The sequence below is a fragment of the Electrona antarctica genome (assembly GCF_951216825.1).
Source record: "Electrona antarctica genome assembly, chromosome: 10".
NCBI lineage: Eukaryota > Metazoa > Chordata > Actinopteri > Myctophiformes > Myctophidae > Electrona > Electrona antarctica.
The window spans coordinates 28,666,446-28,686,484 of NC_136791.1; the positions used below are offsets into that span (position 1 = coordinate 28,666,446).

The 20,039-nt window shown below is 40.7% G+C and overlaps 1 protein-coding gene across 2 annotated transcripts; it reads right to left on the reverse strand.

Moving 5' to 3' along the window:
• Positions 1-6,210: 6,210 nt before the first annotated feature.
• Positions 6,211-18,329, reverse strand: pdlim1 (PDZ and LIM domain 1 (elfin)). Of its 2 annotated transcripts, XM_079512431.1 has the most exons (8): positions 18,199-18,329; positions 17,781-17,857; positions 14,982-15,133; positions 14,165-14,249; positions 12,450-12,634; positions 11,760-11,902; positions 10,849-10,966; positions 6,211-7,573 (listed from the first exon to the last, which is right to left on the reverse strand). In XM_079512431.1, exons 2-8 carry the CDS (start codon positions 17,853-17,855, stop codon positions 7,387-7,389), a joined length of 945 nt encoding a protein of 314 aa, XP_079368557.1. In that variant the 5' UTR covers positions 17,856-17,857; positions 18,199-18,329; the 3' UTR covers positions 6,211-7,386. The 2 variants fall into 2 exon arrangements, with proteins under 2 accessions (XP_079368557.1, XP_079368556.1); XM_079512430.1 differs by lacking the exon at positions 18,199-18,329 and having other exon boundaries at positions 17,781-18,154.
• Positions 18,330-20,039: the final 1,710 nt, after the last annotated feature.

A 20,039-nucleotide genomic window follows, 5' to 3' on the forward strand; every position in this document is an offset into this window, starting at 1 on the left:
TATTAATCTCAATATATATAGTTGCTAAAACTAGTTTAATTAACCAGTTAACGTTGATGGTAGCACTGCAGCTAGAGTAACATCCAGACTGAAAAAGCACTAGAATGACCGTTCCTCCGGGATATGGGATCTAATACTGGCATAACGTTTTCCACTGGGGTTGGAAACAGTGCCCCCGAGTGGTCGACTACCTTCCCTACATCAGGTATAAAGATGTTATAAATATAATGTGTGTGTGTGTGTGTGTGTGTGTGTGTGTGTGTGTGTGTGTGTGTGTGTGTGTGTGTGTGTGTGTGTGTGTGTGTGTGTGTGTGTGTGTGTGTGTGTGTGTGTGTGTGTGTGTGTGTGTGTGTGAGAGTGTGCGTGCGTGCGCTTGCGCGTGTGTGAAATGGAACCTAAAAAAGAAATTAAAAAAAACATTGTAGATTTGTAGATGTTGTTGGATTGACTCAAAGTGGAAAAAACATAACTAATGAGAGTGACAATCACAAACGTCCAATTAAATAGGCTAATTATCCTCCTGGTGCCTGAAACTGAGCCTGAAACAACTCACGTCAACCTTTTGTTAAGGGTTAGAACAGGTATATAGGCCTACACTTGCATTGGCAATGTAAAGGTATATGTTTTCATGTCAATAAAGCTCCTTTGAATTGAATTGATTTGGGTATACAGTTGAATGCGCACACTTATACAGGGACGTGCAAAGAGTGTTAGAGGGGCAGGAGCTGAAATCCCGTAAGAGGGCACTTTTGGACAAAAATAGCGAAAATAGCTGATCTACAAGCTCACAAGCCTGCAACGCATTGAGAGCTTGTAGATCTGCTATTTTCGGGACACAACCCAGCACTTCTTAGCTAGTGGAGATGCTATAGCTATATGACATGGATTTATAAACAATATTTTTCAAAAATACTGTGTTCAAGTTCAGGGGACTTCAAAAAGCAATTCTCCTGAATGCTAGCTGCCTTCCGGCATGGCATGGCATGGAAAGGAGCACTGCATTCGTGGTCTGGAGAGGGCATGTTGTTTTACAGACGGGTAAAAGGGCAGGGGCTGAAGCCCCCTTTGATGTCTATGTGTGCACGTCCCTGGCACACTAGTGTAAAGCCTGGACAGCAAGAGAAGAGTTTATGTGCAGCATCTGCCACCATTATCTACATTGTCTTCCATCCGTATATACAGTTGGGGGAAATGGCACCATTTCTTTTTTAGATTACCGTAACTGATTGATCTATCATCTTTTTTTATATGTAAACACAGACAGTATTGGGATTTATTGCAAAAATATTGAAAACTACATTAATTCTAAATAATATCATACATGCTTTTACATTTAATTGGCTGATATTGGGGGTGATATCTGACACTTATCTCCATTTGGTGTGTTTAAGTTTAGATCAAACAATTAAGCAATATATAGGCTATAATATTAGGCTACCTATATATGAACACAAAAAAAGTAAATTTGTCATGTCATGTGGAAAACTTAAGTTTTCCACTTGACATGACAGATTTACTTTGATTAAAGCCTATTAAAAGAGTACATTATAAGGAGATCAATATAATGATATATATATATATGAGTGCATCCAATTGCGAGATAAATCTTAAAGCAGGAGAGCCCTGCATGGCTCAACTGTAAACAGGCTGCCTGGATTCAAAACAAAACTTGTATTGTTTTTGTGCTGAAAGGGAACGAACTTGCTGCCATTAGTGCCATAATCCTATTATTATTTAAAGCTTAAACGGCCTTTACAAGAATTGTCCCATGGACAACTTTCATTGTAATTGGTGTACATGTTCTTTAAAGGCTTAGATTAGAGTTACAATACATAATAGTCCATGAAAAGGAGATCCAAAGCACATTAAAACTGAATTGCTTCTTTGGCAAAGTGTGTTCGGGGTCATTCTGGTCACGATGCAACATGCGCACACACCTCTCCAAAGGCGCACGCGTCTCCAAAAGGCGCACTCTGCACTTTGTAAAGACTCAGACATTGTTTGGGGGTTTCACAAGAGGTGTACATATGGCATCCGGGTTGCAATTAAATGTTTTTTAAGATGTGTTTTTTTTTTCTTTCTTAAGAAGTTTCCTTTTTTTCTTCTTCGTCTTTCTTCGCGGCCCTTTACAACCCAGAACAAGAGGAGGGGGGACATTGAATGGCCTCCGCTGCTAGTTTGGAATGGTAACAATCTGGTCAGCGAGTTGTTGGACTTTGATTGCCCCTTCAAAACGTCCTTCAAACAAAAGCTGAGGACGAAAATAAAGCTCCACCTGGTACCTCTGTTTGCTAAAATAATAATAAATAGATTTCGTTTAATAAATAAGCACAAGAGACTATAAAGTGAAGTGGTAGAGGGCGTATTAATCAGGGGACTCGGGCAGGTATCACCTGCTCTCAAGCTTGCTCAGTTTATTGTTAAATATTGTTAAATCACTTTCGCACCAAAGTCTGCTCCGATATCTGCTATTTCCACAGCAACTGGCAGCCTATGTTTGCCTATACTTTGCATAACAAGCAGGACACTACAGTACACTGATAAAAATCAAGGAGAGAGACTGACCAGATTCAAACCCACACCTGTTCGTGATATCCGAATATGGATTTGGCATCAATGATTATTTGTAAAGTGGTAATATTCCGTTTACTTTAGACTTTTCGTGCCTTTTATAACAGCAAGGCACCATCTCCGCTATCGCACGTGTGTATTTGTCCATTTTATTGAAAGCATATGGTTATCAGAGGGCTCCCAAAATACATATTTAGACAGAAAGTTAAGGAGTACGTGCTTGTGATCCTTTGTTGGCAATGCTGGTAAATCTTGTTTGAGCAGTGCCACACTCCCATCCTCCCATGTATAAACGGTGGAGCACGTGTGTATAGTCTTTATGTATGGGCTATTATTCTTATACCTTTTAAAAATTAAAACTAACATCACCTATACTTTAAAATAAAATGCGCCACCAACTATTGGTCGGTATTTGGATGCAATTTGGGGAGGTCATAGCGCACACAGTTGTGTTCACAGTTTTGCATAAATGTAGTTGATATTGATGTGACACAGAGCAGGATCCTTTGTGCTCTCAGTTTAGACAAAAGGTTTTACTCTTTCAAATACTTTTCGTGCGGTGGACCTATGCGTAATGTGTCTTCATCAAACTGCCAACATATCGCGCTTTAACGCAATAATACGAACTGTTCTTTTCACTACATTTGTAAAATGTTTAGTTTATTTAGGCTTTATGGACAAATAGAAATGTATAGCTAATTAAACTGCCTGTAAGCAACAGGCTCCAAATGTCCAATAAATGTTCAGTGTTCATAAATGTTCAATATGGGGTTACCAAAATCTCAAATGATATGCGCACAAACACTGTTCGGACACAAAATTAGGCTAACATGCAACAGAGAAGTTCAATTTCAATTTAGAATGTGTGTTGATTGTTGAACATTGATCTTATCCAGTTATTTCCTCTGCAGTCCTCCTTATAGAGTGGAACATAATGTACAGGCCTTCGTTTATTAGCATGCACACTACTCAGTAAAGTTCAGTATTTGGAATGCGTAAAGTGGTGTATCAGAAAGGGCTTTTGGACGTCCAAAGTGTTTTAACCCCATTATTTCAATCTATCATGTTATTCCGTAAAGAACAAGGGCAAGTAGGCCTAGGATATATAGGTTGTGATGCGGGCGTTAGGGTTATTGTTATTTCCTTTGCTTACAAAATAACAAAAATACATGTCTCCTTAAAGACGATTTTCCAACATCATCTTGAGTTAAATAGCCTATACCATGTGTTTTGTAAGCGATGCCCTGTTCAAAGTATAGGCTTTCGAGGTATAAGAACTGATTGTTCATAATTTAAGTAGCGGGGAGATGGTCAATTAGAGTCCTATACCATTAATGGCTTACAACAATGAAATGAAGATGTCAATATCTGTCCATGAAAACATGATGTAGTAGGCCTATACATAAATCACAATATAGTCTTGCATGTGTTAGTTTATTGCGAATTTGTTACCGTAATATTGTTCGGGTGTAAAACTGTGCGTGATGCTGTTTAATTAATATTGAACTAATAATAATGTAAGCGTTTCTCATCTACATTGTGATCCGCGTCGTAGCAGCGCACATTTTGTCATCACAATTCGTGTATTGAAGCACCACGAGTGCATATCAATTGAAGTGAATAGCAGCCACTATACAAAGACAACACGCAGATAATAAAAACAGAGCAAAGTCACCACGCAGGACAGCGCTGTCTGGATGCTGATTGGCCACTTGACAGGCGCACTCCACAGAACAAGATAAGATAAAGGCCACATAAAATGACAGAGATGAGCATCAAGCCCTCATTGTCAGCTGCTCTCACACTGACAGGGGCTTATTGAGGAGAAAGACAAACGACAAAACTCTCCGTTTTAAGATCCAGCTATACACTACCAGGCTACAGTAAGTATATTAACTATATCAGTTGTGTGTTGTTGATGATGGCATATAGGCTTTTGATAATATTACTAGGCTAGTAGCCTAGTACTATAGTAGGCTATAGCCTATAAAACCAAAATGTTGTGGATATTAGTATCTAATGAACATGTCTTTAAAGAAACAGCTGATCTGATAATAAATAGCCTAAACCAGTTTGTCTCGTGCTAGAACCTGCAGGATGTTACCGGAACTGCAGGGCGCACCTGTTGAGCTGCGCCTACCCAAAGATGCAGAGCCTCTCGCAACCGGCGACGCACCATCAGGGGACCCCTGCACGGGACATCTCTGTCGAAAACAACCGACTCACAGTGAAGGAAACGTCGCCTCAGCACCAAGAACGAAAAGCCAAACCAAATACAAAGTGTCTGGAGGACAGAGGGGGATGAGGCGCAGGACGAAGGCGAACGACAGAGAACGCCACAGGATGCACGACCTCAACTCCGCCCTCGATGTCCTGAGAAGCATCCTCCCGGTTTTGCCGGACGAAGCGAAGCTGACCAAAATCGAAACTTTGCGCTTTGCGCACAACTACATTTGGGCACTGACCGAGTCTTTACGCATGGCCGACGACCAACGTGCTGGGCACATTTCAGACTATTTTCCACCACCGGCTACATATGGCAGCCCAGCCGGTTTGTTTTCTGACGAACTAGTGGGCGCAGCATCACCGTATTATGGTACCTCGAACGACCCATGCCTTGCATCACACCTGGTAACGAAATTCATTATAAGGCACTTATGAGATGTGCCTTCAAAATGTTTTATTTGCGAATGGTTAAATGTCATTTTGTTTGTGAAATGAAGTGTTAAATAGCTTTATGTTCTGATAGTATTGAGCCGACATTAGTGTTTGTTCATGCAGCATGCAGCTCTTTAGTAAGCAGAAAAGGCTTTTTTCAGTTCGGGATACCAATTGCATCCAATCAGGAGGGAGGCAGGTAATGGCACAATGAAATGAGAAGACCAAACTGGAGCCTGGAATTGAAGCTGATAAATTCAAATTTAAATTGATTTTAAATTGATTGGCAAGCGCCGCAAGCCACCTGAAAATGTATTCCTGTCCATTTAAGAACTTCAGAGTTTACTGAACAATCACCGCAATGATTATCAGAAGAGAGCTTTAACCCTTTAATACGTTTTTATTTTAATCAAAAGAATAATCCTTCCTTGCTTACTCCACAACCCTTATTTTGTATGCATCTTTCACAATATTGCATGTATAAGGCCGTGAAGTACAACCAACTAGAAAAAGTGCCCCTCGGGGCACAGGTCTCCACCATACCAGGGCAGGTCAGGTTGTTGTGGCCTCCTGGTGGCACTATAATAAGCCAATGTGAAAAGGGTGCTATTAATGTACGCTGCGTTCATGATTTGAGGCTTTTTGTTCAAAACGGGCCAATCCTGGAAATTTAGCCAATCAGGATGGAATATGAGATTTGCGGGATTTTTGGACAAAATATGGAGGAGTAATGTGTAAAATGTGTTTTACAAAAGTCGGCATCCTGGTGGCGCTATAACAGGCAGTTCTGGAAAATGTGGGGCAGAGGTTCATCATTGGCATCCAGGGAGTGTGTGTGTGCAAAGTTTGGCATCAACCGGGTTAACGGTGCCAGAGATTAACTGGTAACAGACGGACGGACACACACGGACGGAGTGCAAAACATACTCTCTCCCCATGCCTTCGGCCTGGTGGAGACAATCATTTGTGAAGACGATCGGGTTTAAGATAAAAATATTTATTCAGCAAAATTTGGTTTGGTGTCTATGAGCTGTTTTGAGGCATAGGAAACACCTTGTGTTTAGAATATGAAAAGAATAATTCACTGTCATTTATGGCTTGCATATCATGCAGTTTACCCTTTTCTTTCATGTCACAAACATAATAAACACAATATAAAGCAACATACATGTGGCTGTATCCCTGCATCAAGCTTCTGATGGAACAACCCGTTGCTGTCAGGTGGAGCCCTCGTTATGTCCTTAACTTTATTTAGTTTAACATTTTAAAATAGCAAATCTATAAACATATAAAGCTGAAATATGGACATACAAGGTTTCTGCCCGACAGCAATTTGAGATTTGTTGGGGGAAACAAAAGGTTTTTGGGAGTACAAATGAGTGCATGTATTAATTACAACATCATATTTATTCATGGTCATCATGCGTCTCCTTTTGTACTAAATGTGCAAATAAGTCAAAGACGGACTACTTTAATCTCATGTGTAAAAGTGGCCGCACCGAAGCATAATACAAGTTCATAGTTCCGCTGAAGTATACAGTAAAGTCCTCTGTTCCTGTATCCATTTGGAACTCTGAGCGTGTTCATTTGGTTACATTTTGTACACTATCAGAGTCAGGGACGTGCAGAGAGTGTTAGAGGGGTCAGGGGCTGAAAAAGGACACTTTAGGACAAAAATAGCTGATCTACAAGCTTCCAACGCGTTGAGAGCTTATAGATCAGCTATTTTCGGGGAGCAACCCAGCACTCTTTAGCTAGTGGAGATGCGGTGTACAACATATGGATTTCTAAACAAATTTGTTCAACTCAAAATTCTGTGTTCAAGTTCAGGAGACTTCGGGAAAAAAAGCAATTCTCCTGAATGCTGCCCTCCGGCATGGCATGGAAAGGAGTTGCATTTGCATTTCTTTCACCATAGTAAACGCTGCATTTGTGGTCTGGAAAGGGCAGTTGTTTTATAGACGGGTAAAAGGGCAGGGGCTGAAGCCCCCTTTGATGTCTATGTGTGCACGTCCCTGATTAGAGTTAAATGAACACTGGAGGAGTTGACCGAGCATAGGATGAGCAAATGTAATGAAAGTCTTGGATTATGAGGCGTATCCTATAATAGCGAAGGTGCAGCAGTCCGAAAAGCCATTCCGAGCAGCAGAGAGGGATCTACTTGGGGTAGACAGTGACCACGTCGTAGCCCTCGGGTGGAGTCATTCGCTCGCGTGCGTGCTTCTCACAATATATCTGGTCCTCCACAAAGAAATGGCCCTTTTGTTTTAGGTTGATCTCGCAGTCTGTGCAGGCGTAGCATTCAGGGTGACGGAACTTGTCTCGCAACTTCACGATCATCCCCCTGTTGGACAAATACATCATATCACGGTTCATTCACGGTTTTATATTTCAAAGTTCACCAAATCATCATTACTTCGAGAGTGTAAAACTAGTCCCTTAAAAAAAAAAAAGGAGATTTTATTTGCAGACCCTAACTTATTGACTGCTTGAATGTTGCGCTTGGTGCTGTTTTGGAAGTTTGCCTATTTTACAAATCCCATTGTTCTGATCAATAATATAGTGTGGCAAAAAAATACCCTGCCTTCTGTGTATCACTCTGTGAAATGTTGACAAACTTGCGTTGTCTGCGTGCTCGATGACGTTAAACAATGCATTTACTATACATTTTTTATCCCACGATTTTGCAAACCATTTTTTCACCCAGTGTGTGTGTGTGTGTGGGGGGGGGGGGGCAGCAGGCTAACCTCATGCTTCCTACTATGCATGAGGAGTCCAGGCTGCTTCTTTTCACCTGACAGGGGGTGGGGGGGGGGGGGGGGGAGTTTCCCCGGCCGGACGTAGTGCGTGAAAGGAACATGTTATTCCGACCAGTTCCTTTCCCCTCCATCAGGCTGGCCAGGGGGAGGTCAGCATTGACAATGCATTTGACTTTGTGGAGGAATACACATAAGACATAGGGTATACTTTGCAGCACTGTATTGCTGAACTCACTTCAGAACAATGGGATTCAGGTTGATAACCAATGTTTTCCCTTTAACCCATTTAGACCTGAGGACGATTCTACAAATATCTTCTAAATCCTGACAGTTTTCCTATGTTTGTCAGTGGTTCTCAAACATTTTGGTTCTCAAACATTTTCATGTCAATTGGCCGCCGACCCCCATCTGAACATATGTTATTCCAGGGACCCCCCAGAAGCAAAGATTTTAGTTAAAAACGTTGGCTCTGAAAGAATAATACATTCAAAGGTTTGCGCCACATTTTCACGATTTTTCAAAAATAGCAGATCTATAAGCTCGTAGGTCGGTGCCGCGCTATGAGCTTGTAGATCTGCTATTTTTCAATAGCTAAATTATAACATAATGCTTAAAACACCAAAAGGGGTTCCCGCAGCTATAGGATAGAGGCTATATAACTTGTGTTAATCATGTCACTGTCCATCACTCTAGTCTAAAGTGTCATCATGCAGCTTTGTGCCAACTAAACACAATAATGTTTTCTTCATATTGCAGCCTTTTAAATTTGATTCACCAACGTTTTAACTTCGCAAACTTTAACATTAATGTTCTCTAACACTTCCTTGTAATTACAAAACAAAACCTAGTGTCAGATTATTAACATTCCAATTTTCCATTTTTTTAATTAATGTTTAATTTATGTTAACCATTTATGTAATTGGAAGTCATTGTATTAGTTAAATCATATATAAGGAGAATATAGCTCACATACTGTATATGCCATTTCCCAACACTATAACTTTGTTCGCTCCACCAAAGGCAAAAGAGGCATATTTTTCATAATAACTGCAGTCAATAGAAAGTAAATTTAAATTAAATATGCATGCAATCCAGAACGTAAAACCATAAAACCTTATTTTAAGGTTTGGACTTTGGAGGCAGTCTCTCAGCTATTAATTATCCTATACCGACTGTTAGTCAGTAGGCCTTTATATCAATTAAAGTACAACTAAAGGTCTTTGCGTCTGTAAGGACCTTAAAGGGGCATTCCACTCATTTTCAACATTTTACTATGTCATTAATATACCTTAGAGCTGTTGTGTGGAAATAATACAAAAGTCCCCCCATTCTGTGTTTCCTAGAACTAGAGGTCTGAAAAAATCATTAACATGGTGAAACACATCTTGATGATGTCATCAAGATGTGTTTTACCATGTTAATGTTTTTTTCATAATTACAGTTCTGGGAAACACAGAATGGGGGTATATTAATGACATAGTAAAATGTTGAAAATTAGTGGAATGCCCCTTTAAGACATAATAAATATAAATGTTGACCGAGGAATTCATCAATCTAAATAAAAGTTAAGAACAAAATATTACAGACATAAAAGGTTTAAATGAATAATGATAATAATAATAATGTGTTCCAAGTTCTAGATGATAAAGAGGCTGCGTTTCTCCATTTCGTCCTCCAGAGAGGCCAATACTGTCATGCCTTGTGTAAGCATAATAGACAAGACTTTGTGCCACAACGTTGTTTCAAAGCCACGCTTTAGGCTCCTCAAAACACCCTAAAGACATCCCTTAAGTCTTAACACCTCCTAAACAAAGAGTTAACAACCCCTCAATTACATACTTATGGCAGGCATGCAGTCAAGCCTGCCAACATCAGCCAATTACACTGTCAGAAACCTTATCCTATGCCGTTCCCTGAAAGAATAAAATCAACCACAAGGTGGAGACAAAGCCCAAAAAGAAAACCACAATAATTCTTTTTAACAATCCTTGTATATATCTAGGATCTTCTGTGTTCTGTGTTACATCACAATGTTGTGTCACCATGTGGCAACCTTCCTGGTGTAGAGAGACTGTGCAACATTGACACCGGTCAGTGATCACTTCTGAACCTTTTGAAGGAAGAGTGAAATCTACAGCAGGGGTTTTCAAACTTGACTACAGACCCCAAATTGACTGTCATTAGGCCATAGAGCCATTTCAAATTAGTGTCCTATCATATATTCTGATATTGAAACATATTGGCATAATAGTCAGTTGTATATTACACTTATATTGTATATATTCTCAAGTGACCAATGACTCTTCCACACACTCTAGCAGTGTTGTTTTTGTCGACTAAAACTAAGATGAAAAATGTTCATCGACTACCTTTTTTCACTGACGAAAACTAAATGGAAATGAAATGAAAACTAAGCTATGATGACAAAAAATAAATGTATTGACAATTTCGTCAACAGCTAAAAACTACAATAAAATGATAGGAAGGGACTAGTGGACAAGAGATCCAGTATAAGTCATTTTACACTTGGTTGCATGCGTGAATTGCATGAAAATAGCTATGTTCAGCAAGTGTAAAAACAGTCATTACGACGGCATCAAGGCCCGCCAAAATACATTTTAGTCGACTAAATCAACTATAGATGTAGTCAACTAAAACTAGACTAACACTAAAACATTCCAGGTGACTAAAATATGACATCATCGTGTCATTATTAAAACTAAATGAAAACTATTCAAGAGACTATGACTAAAACTAAAACTAAAATCAAAATTTGCTGCCAAAAACAACACTGCGCTCTAGATATACAGATAACCAGTAAAACAAATGATATACACATACTGAGAGATAGGCTACTTACACAATCCCTGATCCACATTTGTCACATATGGGTAATTTATCTGCATTTCCCAATGATGCTCCAACTTTTGATGTGGGTGGCTTGACGCTCCTGAACCCCGACGGTTTCTCAGGGTCACCTACAGAAATGACAGTGGAGACATACAAGCACAGACGCTCACATTTTTAGTTCAATATGTTCTTGCCTACAACCTCTGATGTTCTATCTATACCCTGACACTTTCTCATTTTAACCCATTCAGAACGGGAACCCCTTTTGGTGTTTTATGCATTATGTTACACTTTAGCTATTGAAAAATAGCAGATCTACAAGCACAGAGTGCCGCGCTACGAGCTTGTAGGTCTGCTATTTTTGAAAAATCTTGAAAATGTGGCGCAAATCTTTGAATATATATTCTTTCAGAGCGAACGTTTTTAACTCAAATATTTGCATTGGGGGTGGGGGGGGGGGGGGGGGGGGTCCTGTTCTGTTACCGATAGTACGCAAAGAGAGACATCAAAACAGAGGGCGGGAAATATAATGTTATATCTTAACCACTTGAACCCTAGCAACCCTATTCTGGGCATGTCATAACAGGCGAACATTAGGCGAAAATATGCCTTTAAAAGGTGGAGAAAGAGTAGAGGGATGACATTCAGCAAATGGTTCCGGTCAGCCAGGAATCCAAACGGGGCTAAAGCATTTGCACCCATGAGGTATGCGCCCTAACCATTCGGCTATCAGGTTGCTATTTTCAACAGAGATTTGGTGTAGACTAGAGGCAAAGACATAATGGCCCAATGATAGACCCTCGGGGACCTCAGTCAACAGGATTTAAGTGATTAAACTGACTGGTAGCACTAGCTGTGTATTCAGGGTCCCCCAAGCTCATTATCGGGGAATCATTATGTGATGATATCTGGGATTCCTACCCGTCTCAAGAATCTCCTGAAGTACTTTGAAGGAGGCCGACTGTCGAGGAGGCTCGTCAGACTCCTGGTTCTCCTGCAGCATTTTGTACACCTCAGAATCTTCTGTGACTGGCGGCCGTTTACCTGGCTTTGATGGGTCTGGTCTGAAGAACAAGAGGGGATAAGCAGTAAAATCCTGTGTGTTAATTTAAGGCTCAAAACACTTTCAGCATTAAAACACTTTCAGCATTACTAACAGATCTCACTGTACAGTATGTGGACCATGGTGACATTGATCAATTCTTGATAAAAAGCTTCGAATATATTATTTATGCCCCAAAATCTATAAATCTCACACTATTAAGGACAACCGGCCGGTTCCACGCGCTGCACAAGGCACCTGCCCCTCTAAATGTCGCCACTGACGCTTGTTATTGTTGATGTGATGGAGCCACAGAGAAAATGATTATTATGAGGATCGGCTTGGCGCAGTTTGGTGCCCCCTCGGCGTGGTGCCCTACGCACAATGCGTACCGTGCGTATGCCTAGCGGCGGGCGGCACTGCTTGGCGCAAACAGTAACCAGTCTATTAATTCAAATTAACATACTAGATAAATGGAGTTGACGTGTTTACTGAAAATATAGTTAGTCTAAGAGAATGCTCCATGTATTTGCTGGTTGAGAAAAAGGGTGTGGGCCCAATGAACTTACACATTGCTGGGTTCAGTAGCAGCAACAATGTTTTTAACATCATCCACAGCTGAGTTGAAGATTTGAATGTTCTCCGAGGAGTAGAGACCAGCGGGATTGTTGTACTGATTGGTCACTACCGTGGACCCAAAGGCAGCGAATGGCAAAGCACTCCGGTTGTGAGCAGAGCCTATGTGTTTCATCTCCTGTCAATTACACATTCAATTGTGTTAACAGAGCTTTTTTTTCTTCTGTGAAGCAAAGACAAGAGATTTGCTAAACATGCACACTCATGTCAAAAGAAGTTAATGCAAGTTATGCAACGGTACAGACGGAAGCTTTCAGACAAAGACTTTTTTTCACAGCCAATGAACTGGGACTCAATGTTTAGCAGTGGTTTTCAACCAGTGGTCCGGGGACCACCAGTGGTCTTGAGGGGTTCCATGCGGTCCCCAGCTAAATGATGAAAAGTTGGTAACCAAATGGACCCTTATATATTGAGTGTAAAATGAAACAAAATTTGGTTTAGTTTCATTGGGTTTAATTTTACACTCTCAAGAGTTACATTATTGTATTGGAATGTGCATTACTTAAGTTAATTTACAAGAAGTCTACACAATTAGAGAATGTAGAAGAATTGTTATTTTGGTCAACGTTTGCCAAAATCATGGAATTGTAGACAAAACCTTATCCAACGACAACAAAAAGTGTTTAGTCTTGGCTGGGTCTGAGAGGCTAAATGTCATCAAATGGTGGTCCGTGGCTCAAATGCCGAATACATAATGGGCCTTAATGTGAAATAGGTTGAAAACCACTGGTTTGGAGGATAAATAAATGGTCTAGTGAAACTACACAACTTCTGCTATGTTATGGATGCACGAAGCAGTGCAGTTTGTGGTCTTTAGAAAAGGTGATCATTGTATCATTTATTTATGTGGCCTCAATTTAAATACATACAACTAAACTCGTGGATGACACAATGTATGAGTATATGGATTTAGCCTTGAACTTAAAGCTAACCAACTACGTAATATGGACCTCAAATTATACACAAGTCATGTGCCTGGCATCTGATCAAAGTAGTGAACACATAAATACCTCCAAACCTAGCCCATGCTTCAGTGGGAACGCGGAAATGCCTCCAAATATAGCTCATGCTTCAAGCATCCAACATTTATCTTTTAGAATAACACCACTCTCCTCACTAGTAGCAACTGACTGGAGCTACTGTGTATAAGACATGTTTTCTTTACTAAAAGTAGGTAAAGTACAGCACAGACATGGACAGTGAAAGGACATCCAGGTGACAATTAAGGAAACAGACAGGTGCTTGAAACAGTGAGTCATACATACATTATGTGTGAGCAAAAAAATGCACTACTATGGTGAGCTGTGAAAGCTGTGACACACCACACGTTTCCTACATGAATTCACACTTTGGCCTCTATTTTCCGCTCAGCAGGCAGGAACTGAGTCTTGCGTCAGAGCTTGGCTGATAAAGTGCCGTCTCCTAGGAACTGGCCTGTTGGGAAGTAAACAATGACTTCATCGTCGGTACAGTCGTAGTATAAAACCACCAAGCCTTTGTTGGCTTTGTGGGAACGTGCAGGCTTCCAGAAACTGCATGGCTACCTGGGCACATGACTTCCATGTTGACTCTCTAAATGACAGAGCTCAAGTCATTTTTTAAAGACTTATGCCTCACAACATCTTTCATGTCGAGTCAGAAGACACACCTGTGGCTCTGTTGCAAGATTCATCTTGTAAGGATTTGCCTTCCCTTCCTCGGATGAAAGCGGCGACCACAATTTAGTCTCCGATCTGAAAGAAAAGAAGAGAGCACACAGAATGCTTCAAGATGTGTAATGGATATGCTAGTATCATCTTGGAAAAGCATTTGACTCTGCTATAAATCACGTTCGATACTTTCAGAGTTAATGGGGAGGCATAAATTAGTACTGATTTACCGTTTTTCAGAGATTTAAAATTCAATGTGGTTGAAATTATTCGCTCACTGTGCAACTATTTAGGAGCAACTGTGCTCTCAAGTGATGGTATCATCAAAAGCAAATGTTAACTTGTATTAGACCCTATTTTTGAATGCAACATAGTTCTTTGTAAGTGTCTATTTTGGCGAAGGGATGAGGCCCTATTTTTGAATGCAACATAGTTCTTAAGTGTCTATTTTGGTGAAGAGATTCTTCCTCTAATTTCACCCCGAGTAGGCTGTACTTTTTCCTCCTAATTTCATGAACAAAAAAGCCCCAATCCAAACAAACATTCTGCTTACTTAACATACTTCACTTATATTTATTCAAAAATGCTTGAGATCACAATATGGAATAGCATTACAGTGTGCCATATACACATCGGTAATTGGAAAGGGAAGTAAAACCAAGGATAGTCTCGCCTTCCCAAAACATGAACGAACAAAACCACATCACTCCCTCCCTCAACAGCTGTACCGTAGCGCTGCTGTCTCCTATGACTCACTCCTCTCTTCAGGCCTAAGGGCATGCAGATCATCAGAAAGGAGCATGCCAACATCCTTACCTGTCTACAGAGAGGACCATTTCCTCTAAGCACCCCTTGATCTTGTTCTGTGCTTGCAGGTGTGTCATGAAGCCGGTAGACTCTCCATCAATAGCCAAGATGGCGTCTCCGATGCACAGGTCGGCCTGTGCAGCTTTGCTGCCTGGGGAGACCTATAGAGGATGCAATAACATAGCATGTAATAATAAATAGTCATCGGCATCAGTTAAATGCAAGCCAACGGAAATTAAATCTCTGTCCATGCGACAGATTTTGTCATTAGTCCGTTCTCTTTTAGAGGGGCGCTAGGCAATCCTATGTCTGTGTGTACCACTGATAATTTGATTGTCTGAGCACGGAATGTGGCGTATGATGATCACTTCACACGAGTGTGAGTTTTTTTTTAAAGTTATTATGACCTTTTAAGGTCATAGTGCTACCAGTAGGTGGTTGAGTTTATTTGTACAGGGTAATTTATGGATAAACATGGATGGGCATTCCAAACTTTCGGGACCAAGTACTTCTCCTTCCGCCAAAAATAGCAGTTCTGGCTGAACCGTGCAGTCGGTTTTCGCGAAACTCGGCAACATGGTAGAGGGCCATGCCAAACGGTGATGATGCGAAGCTCACGACCATTGGCCAAAGGGTGGCGCTATAGCACTGAATTGAAAATGCAAACTTCGACCACGCATAGCTCATGAACCATTTGGCGTCTCCTCAAAGTAACGTGTTCTTATTTTTGACGATCACCCGCCATTTTGAATTATATGAAACAGTTCTCTATCTATCTCCCCCGGGATCTTTGATCAAAATGCACGAAAATCTCTACACGTGAACTTTGGACCTATACGGACAAATAAAATTGGAAGTACATTTTTTTAAGTGAAATAATGAAGGTTTTATGAGCCAATGAAAATCGCTGTTTTGTGAAAACTCTTCTTCTGCCCATAATAAATACATGCAGCGTCATATGCTTATGAAACTAAAAACTAAAAAAATGAGCATGGTTGCTACGGTCACCCAGTTCACCCGGGTGTGATTTCATTACGTCAGACATTACGTCAGACCACAGCTGATCAGGCTATATAAGACCTTACACCACTCAGTTCACACAGGTGTGATTATTTTTATTTTAAATGAAAGCTTTGAACAGGCATAACTCATGCCTCATTTGGCCAAAAGTCATGGCACTTGTTTCCACATGTTCCATGACTCATGGGGAACACATCTGTCACTTTGACAAGTAAGATCCGCCCTCAGATATTCCACCATTTTGAGCAGTATGAAAAACGCTTATACCTGATTTTCTGCCTGGGTTTTTGAGCAAATTGCGTGAAACGTTCTACACACAATTTATTGGCCATTAATATGAAATCCCAGTTGAAGAGAAGTTAGTTTGTGAAAACATGAACAGAGAACACACTGTGTCTCCAAAACCAGGAGACACAAAATTGTTATTAAAAACACTGAATGATTTTGCTGTTTACAATAAAACATTGTGTCTCGCCAATGGACCACAAGTTCACAATAGGTTCAAATCCAGGCACCGGCGCACCGCCAACTCAGCGTATGAGTCTTCAAGAACCCATATAGTGTACAAGAAACAAAGTACAAGGTGCATCTACAGTATATAGTTCAGCAGCGCAACGCAGAATTGTGAGTAAAGTAACTTGTGCATAAAGTGCATCATTGCTTTCAAGTATAATAGGACATGATGTCAAGGTGCACTACTAGACTCTACACTCTACATGGTCACAGGTTTGGTTGTCAAGTAACCATTTTTTTAGGTTCTACTTAAAGGATGGAAATGACGGAGAATCTCTTATTGTCAGAGGTAGGTCATTCTGTGGCTGAACCAGCAGGCACCCCGGGGGCATGCAGAAGTGGCAACACTTGATATGTAAAAGAGGTGTATTTGAGTCAGTGGGCAGGCATGTATGGGCTGAGACCTGTCTCAAGAGACACAATCTATGATAAAAGCTTGGAGCTAGTATGAGGCTCCAGAATGGTGCTGTGGAATCCCTAATCACTTTTCCATGGGTGGAGTAGACCGACCGAGTGACCATGCACTGAAACAACATTTTTCAACTAGGTCTATAGGAAGCAGACAGACAGACAGGAATGACAAAGTACATACTGTCTATCTTATCTGCTGCTTACAGTGCAGAACTGTACCATAAAACTGTAAAACTTGTAAAGCTGTACAATGTTGCAATGGAGGACACAACTTCACAGAATGATAGCCTACTCTTCTCTGTAAACCCCAAAAACAGATACATTAAAAAACACAACACGCAAATGACGCTGTAGCACTCACACAGACATGACAGAGACATGCAGTAATGTGCCTCAATTTCACCTATATCTGTATCTGCTTTGGCCAAGCAGAACATAAATATAATGATGTACACATGCACCTTAATGGACAATGGATAAAGATGTACACACCTTAATGGACTATTCAAGCAATAAATCTGGGGGTGTGCCTTTGAATAGGATAGATCAATGTCTATTTGGAGAACTACAATGAAGAATGTTGTTGCCCAAAATGTTATCAGCCATATCACACACACACACACAACTATACATCCCTCTGGGTTTGGTCAATTTACATGAGGTCAGCACGTAGCTTACTGCAACACATTTTTCCACTTAGTGAAAGTTTGTGAAGTGTGAAAGTTTGTAAAGTGCAGTAGTGAAAGTTTATGAAGTAAGAAAGGAAACGGCAGATCATGCAAGTAAAGTAACGCACAGCGCTAAAACAGAATATTTTTTTATTTATTTTTTTTACAAAGAAACTACTTAACATTCAACACTTACCCGCGAGATAGTTAGTGGTTGCTCGAAGTCCTTTCCACCGACCAGTCGGAATCCCCAAGGTCCAGGACCCTGCATTACTACACGGACAGGCATGCTGATAATATGGTACTAAAACAATGCAAGATGTTGTAGAAGAATAGATCTTCTCAGTAAATTCGTGTTGTGTGGAGTCAGATCCGATATTACTTCCTACAACAGACAGAGATGTGACATGAGCTGGTTTAGATCTGCAGCACTGAAGGGGAGGGAGGGATAGGGAGGTGGGGCGGTTCCAACTAACTTAGTGGTTAAAAGTTGGACGAATAGTTTTTCAGAACCCGCTGATAAGAGCTCCCGGGCCGCCAACTGTTTGTTTTAGGGATTCAGCAGGGCCCTGCCATGCCCATTACGTCATAGCGTATTATATGCACAAGCTTACCATTTATGGTAGAGCCAAATCCTCCCAGGATGTTGGATTGTGGAATGTGCCGCTCCCAAAAAAAGAGCTTGAATTCCTGCCCTGTGCAGTGCTGCTGCCACAGCTAGGAGGAGGAGCGCTGCTTATTGGAACCAACGGGGCACTCGAAATATAGCAGATCTACAAGATCATAACACTTCGCGCACTTGAGTAAAAGTATAAATACTGCATGTACTCCGTTAAGTAAAAGTCCCGTATTAAAAATGTACTCAAGTAAAAGTACAAAAGTAGCGGCATCAAAATGTATTTAAAGTACTAAAAGTAAAAGTACTCATATTGCACAATGTCCCATTTCACAAGTTCAAAATGTGTACAAACATCTTTTGAAAATAGCCAAAATGTATATAGGGCTGGAATTGGTTAATGGATGTTTTCTAATCAAAATTACAATCTCCAAAGTAACTAGTAACTAAAGTGTTCAAATAAATGTAGTGGAGTACAATATTTGGATCCAAAATTAGAAGTAGAAGCCGGTGAAATTAGAAGTAGAAGTGAAAGTATTGGAAATTGGAAATACTCAAGTAAAGTACAGTACTTAAGTTAATGTATAGTTACTTTCCACCACTGCATGGCTTGTAGATTGGCTATTTCCGGCGCGTGGCTGTCTTACCGACAACATATATTTACTTGCTGAATTTTGTTTTATGATGGCTATACTGAAATTAAATAATGTGTGAATACCTGCCTACACATTGAGCCATGAATAGGAATTGAATACTCAGGACCGCAATGGAAACAAGCTATAGTGCTTTCTTGGGTGCAACCCTTTTTAGCTGTCAGTATAAGCTTACTACCTTTCTGTGCTTTTGTCAAAATCATTTTTAACTCAGACACTTGCAAAACAAGACCTTTGTGCATACTGTACACATACAGGCCTACATTTCTATAGAGGACATTGCAGGGGTCACTCTAGGTGACACTTTCCTAAAGTCAAACCACTTTCACTTTTCACTGAACTTTTACACCAGAATAAACAAGGCTTGAAAAATCTTAACTCAGACACGTTCTCTCTCGTCTTCACCATGCATTCATTCACAATGGGCCCTGGGGGGGCTGTGCTCCAAAAAACAGGTTTACAAGATAAATGCCAAAGGCATCTTTTTTTTACCTGTGAGTCTGGCCTATGTATGCGGTTGTACCGTTACATGTGGAATGCAGGGCGGATATGTGTGGAAACAAATGCAATAGTCCTCTCCAGTACCTTCATCATAGGACCCCCAAAGTGATACATGTTGTGTGCCAGTGCCCACGTACATTACAGACATTTTTTGTCAGGTTAGATTTGAGTGCAGAACAACTGCAGTCAGTGGGGAGAAAACAATGGAGTATAAACCTATAATCTGAGCACACCTAAGAACATACATCCTTTCATTGGGCTAACTTCAGCGTGGGAAATAATAGTGAAATTAAAACGTCCTCATTTTGCTGGGCAGTCGGGACTCCCTGGAACCCCTGGAACACCCTCAAGGACCGCTGGGGTCCTTGAGGGGACCCCTGGAACACCCTCAAGGACCGCTGGGGTCCTTGAGGGGACCCCTGGAACACCCTCAAGGACCGCTGGGGCTACCTGTCCTGCACTATACCCACTTTGACAATTACTGGATTAGTACAATGGCATGTAGGTTTAAATCAGTGGTTTTCAACCAGTGGTATGGACACTTCCAGGTGGTCCCCAGCTAAAAAATGCAGTTGGTAACCAAACTAACCCTTGTAGATCTTTAACTCCTGAGAGCGTAAAATGAAACCAAAAGTAAGCGTTACATCTGCATTACTAAGTTAATTTACAAGAAGTCTACAACATT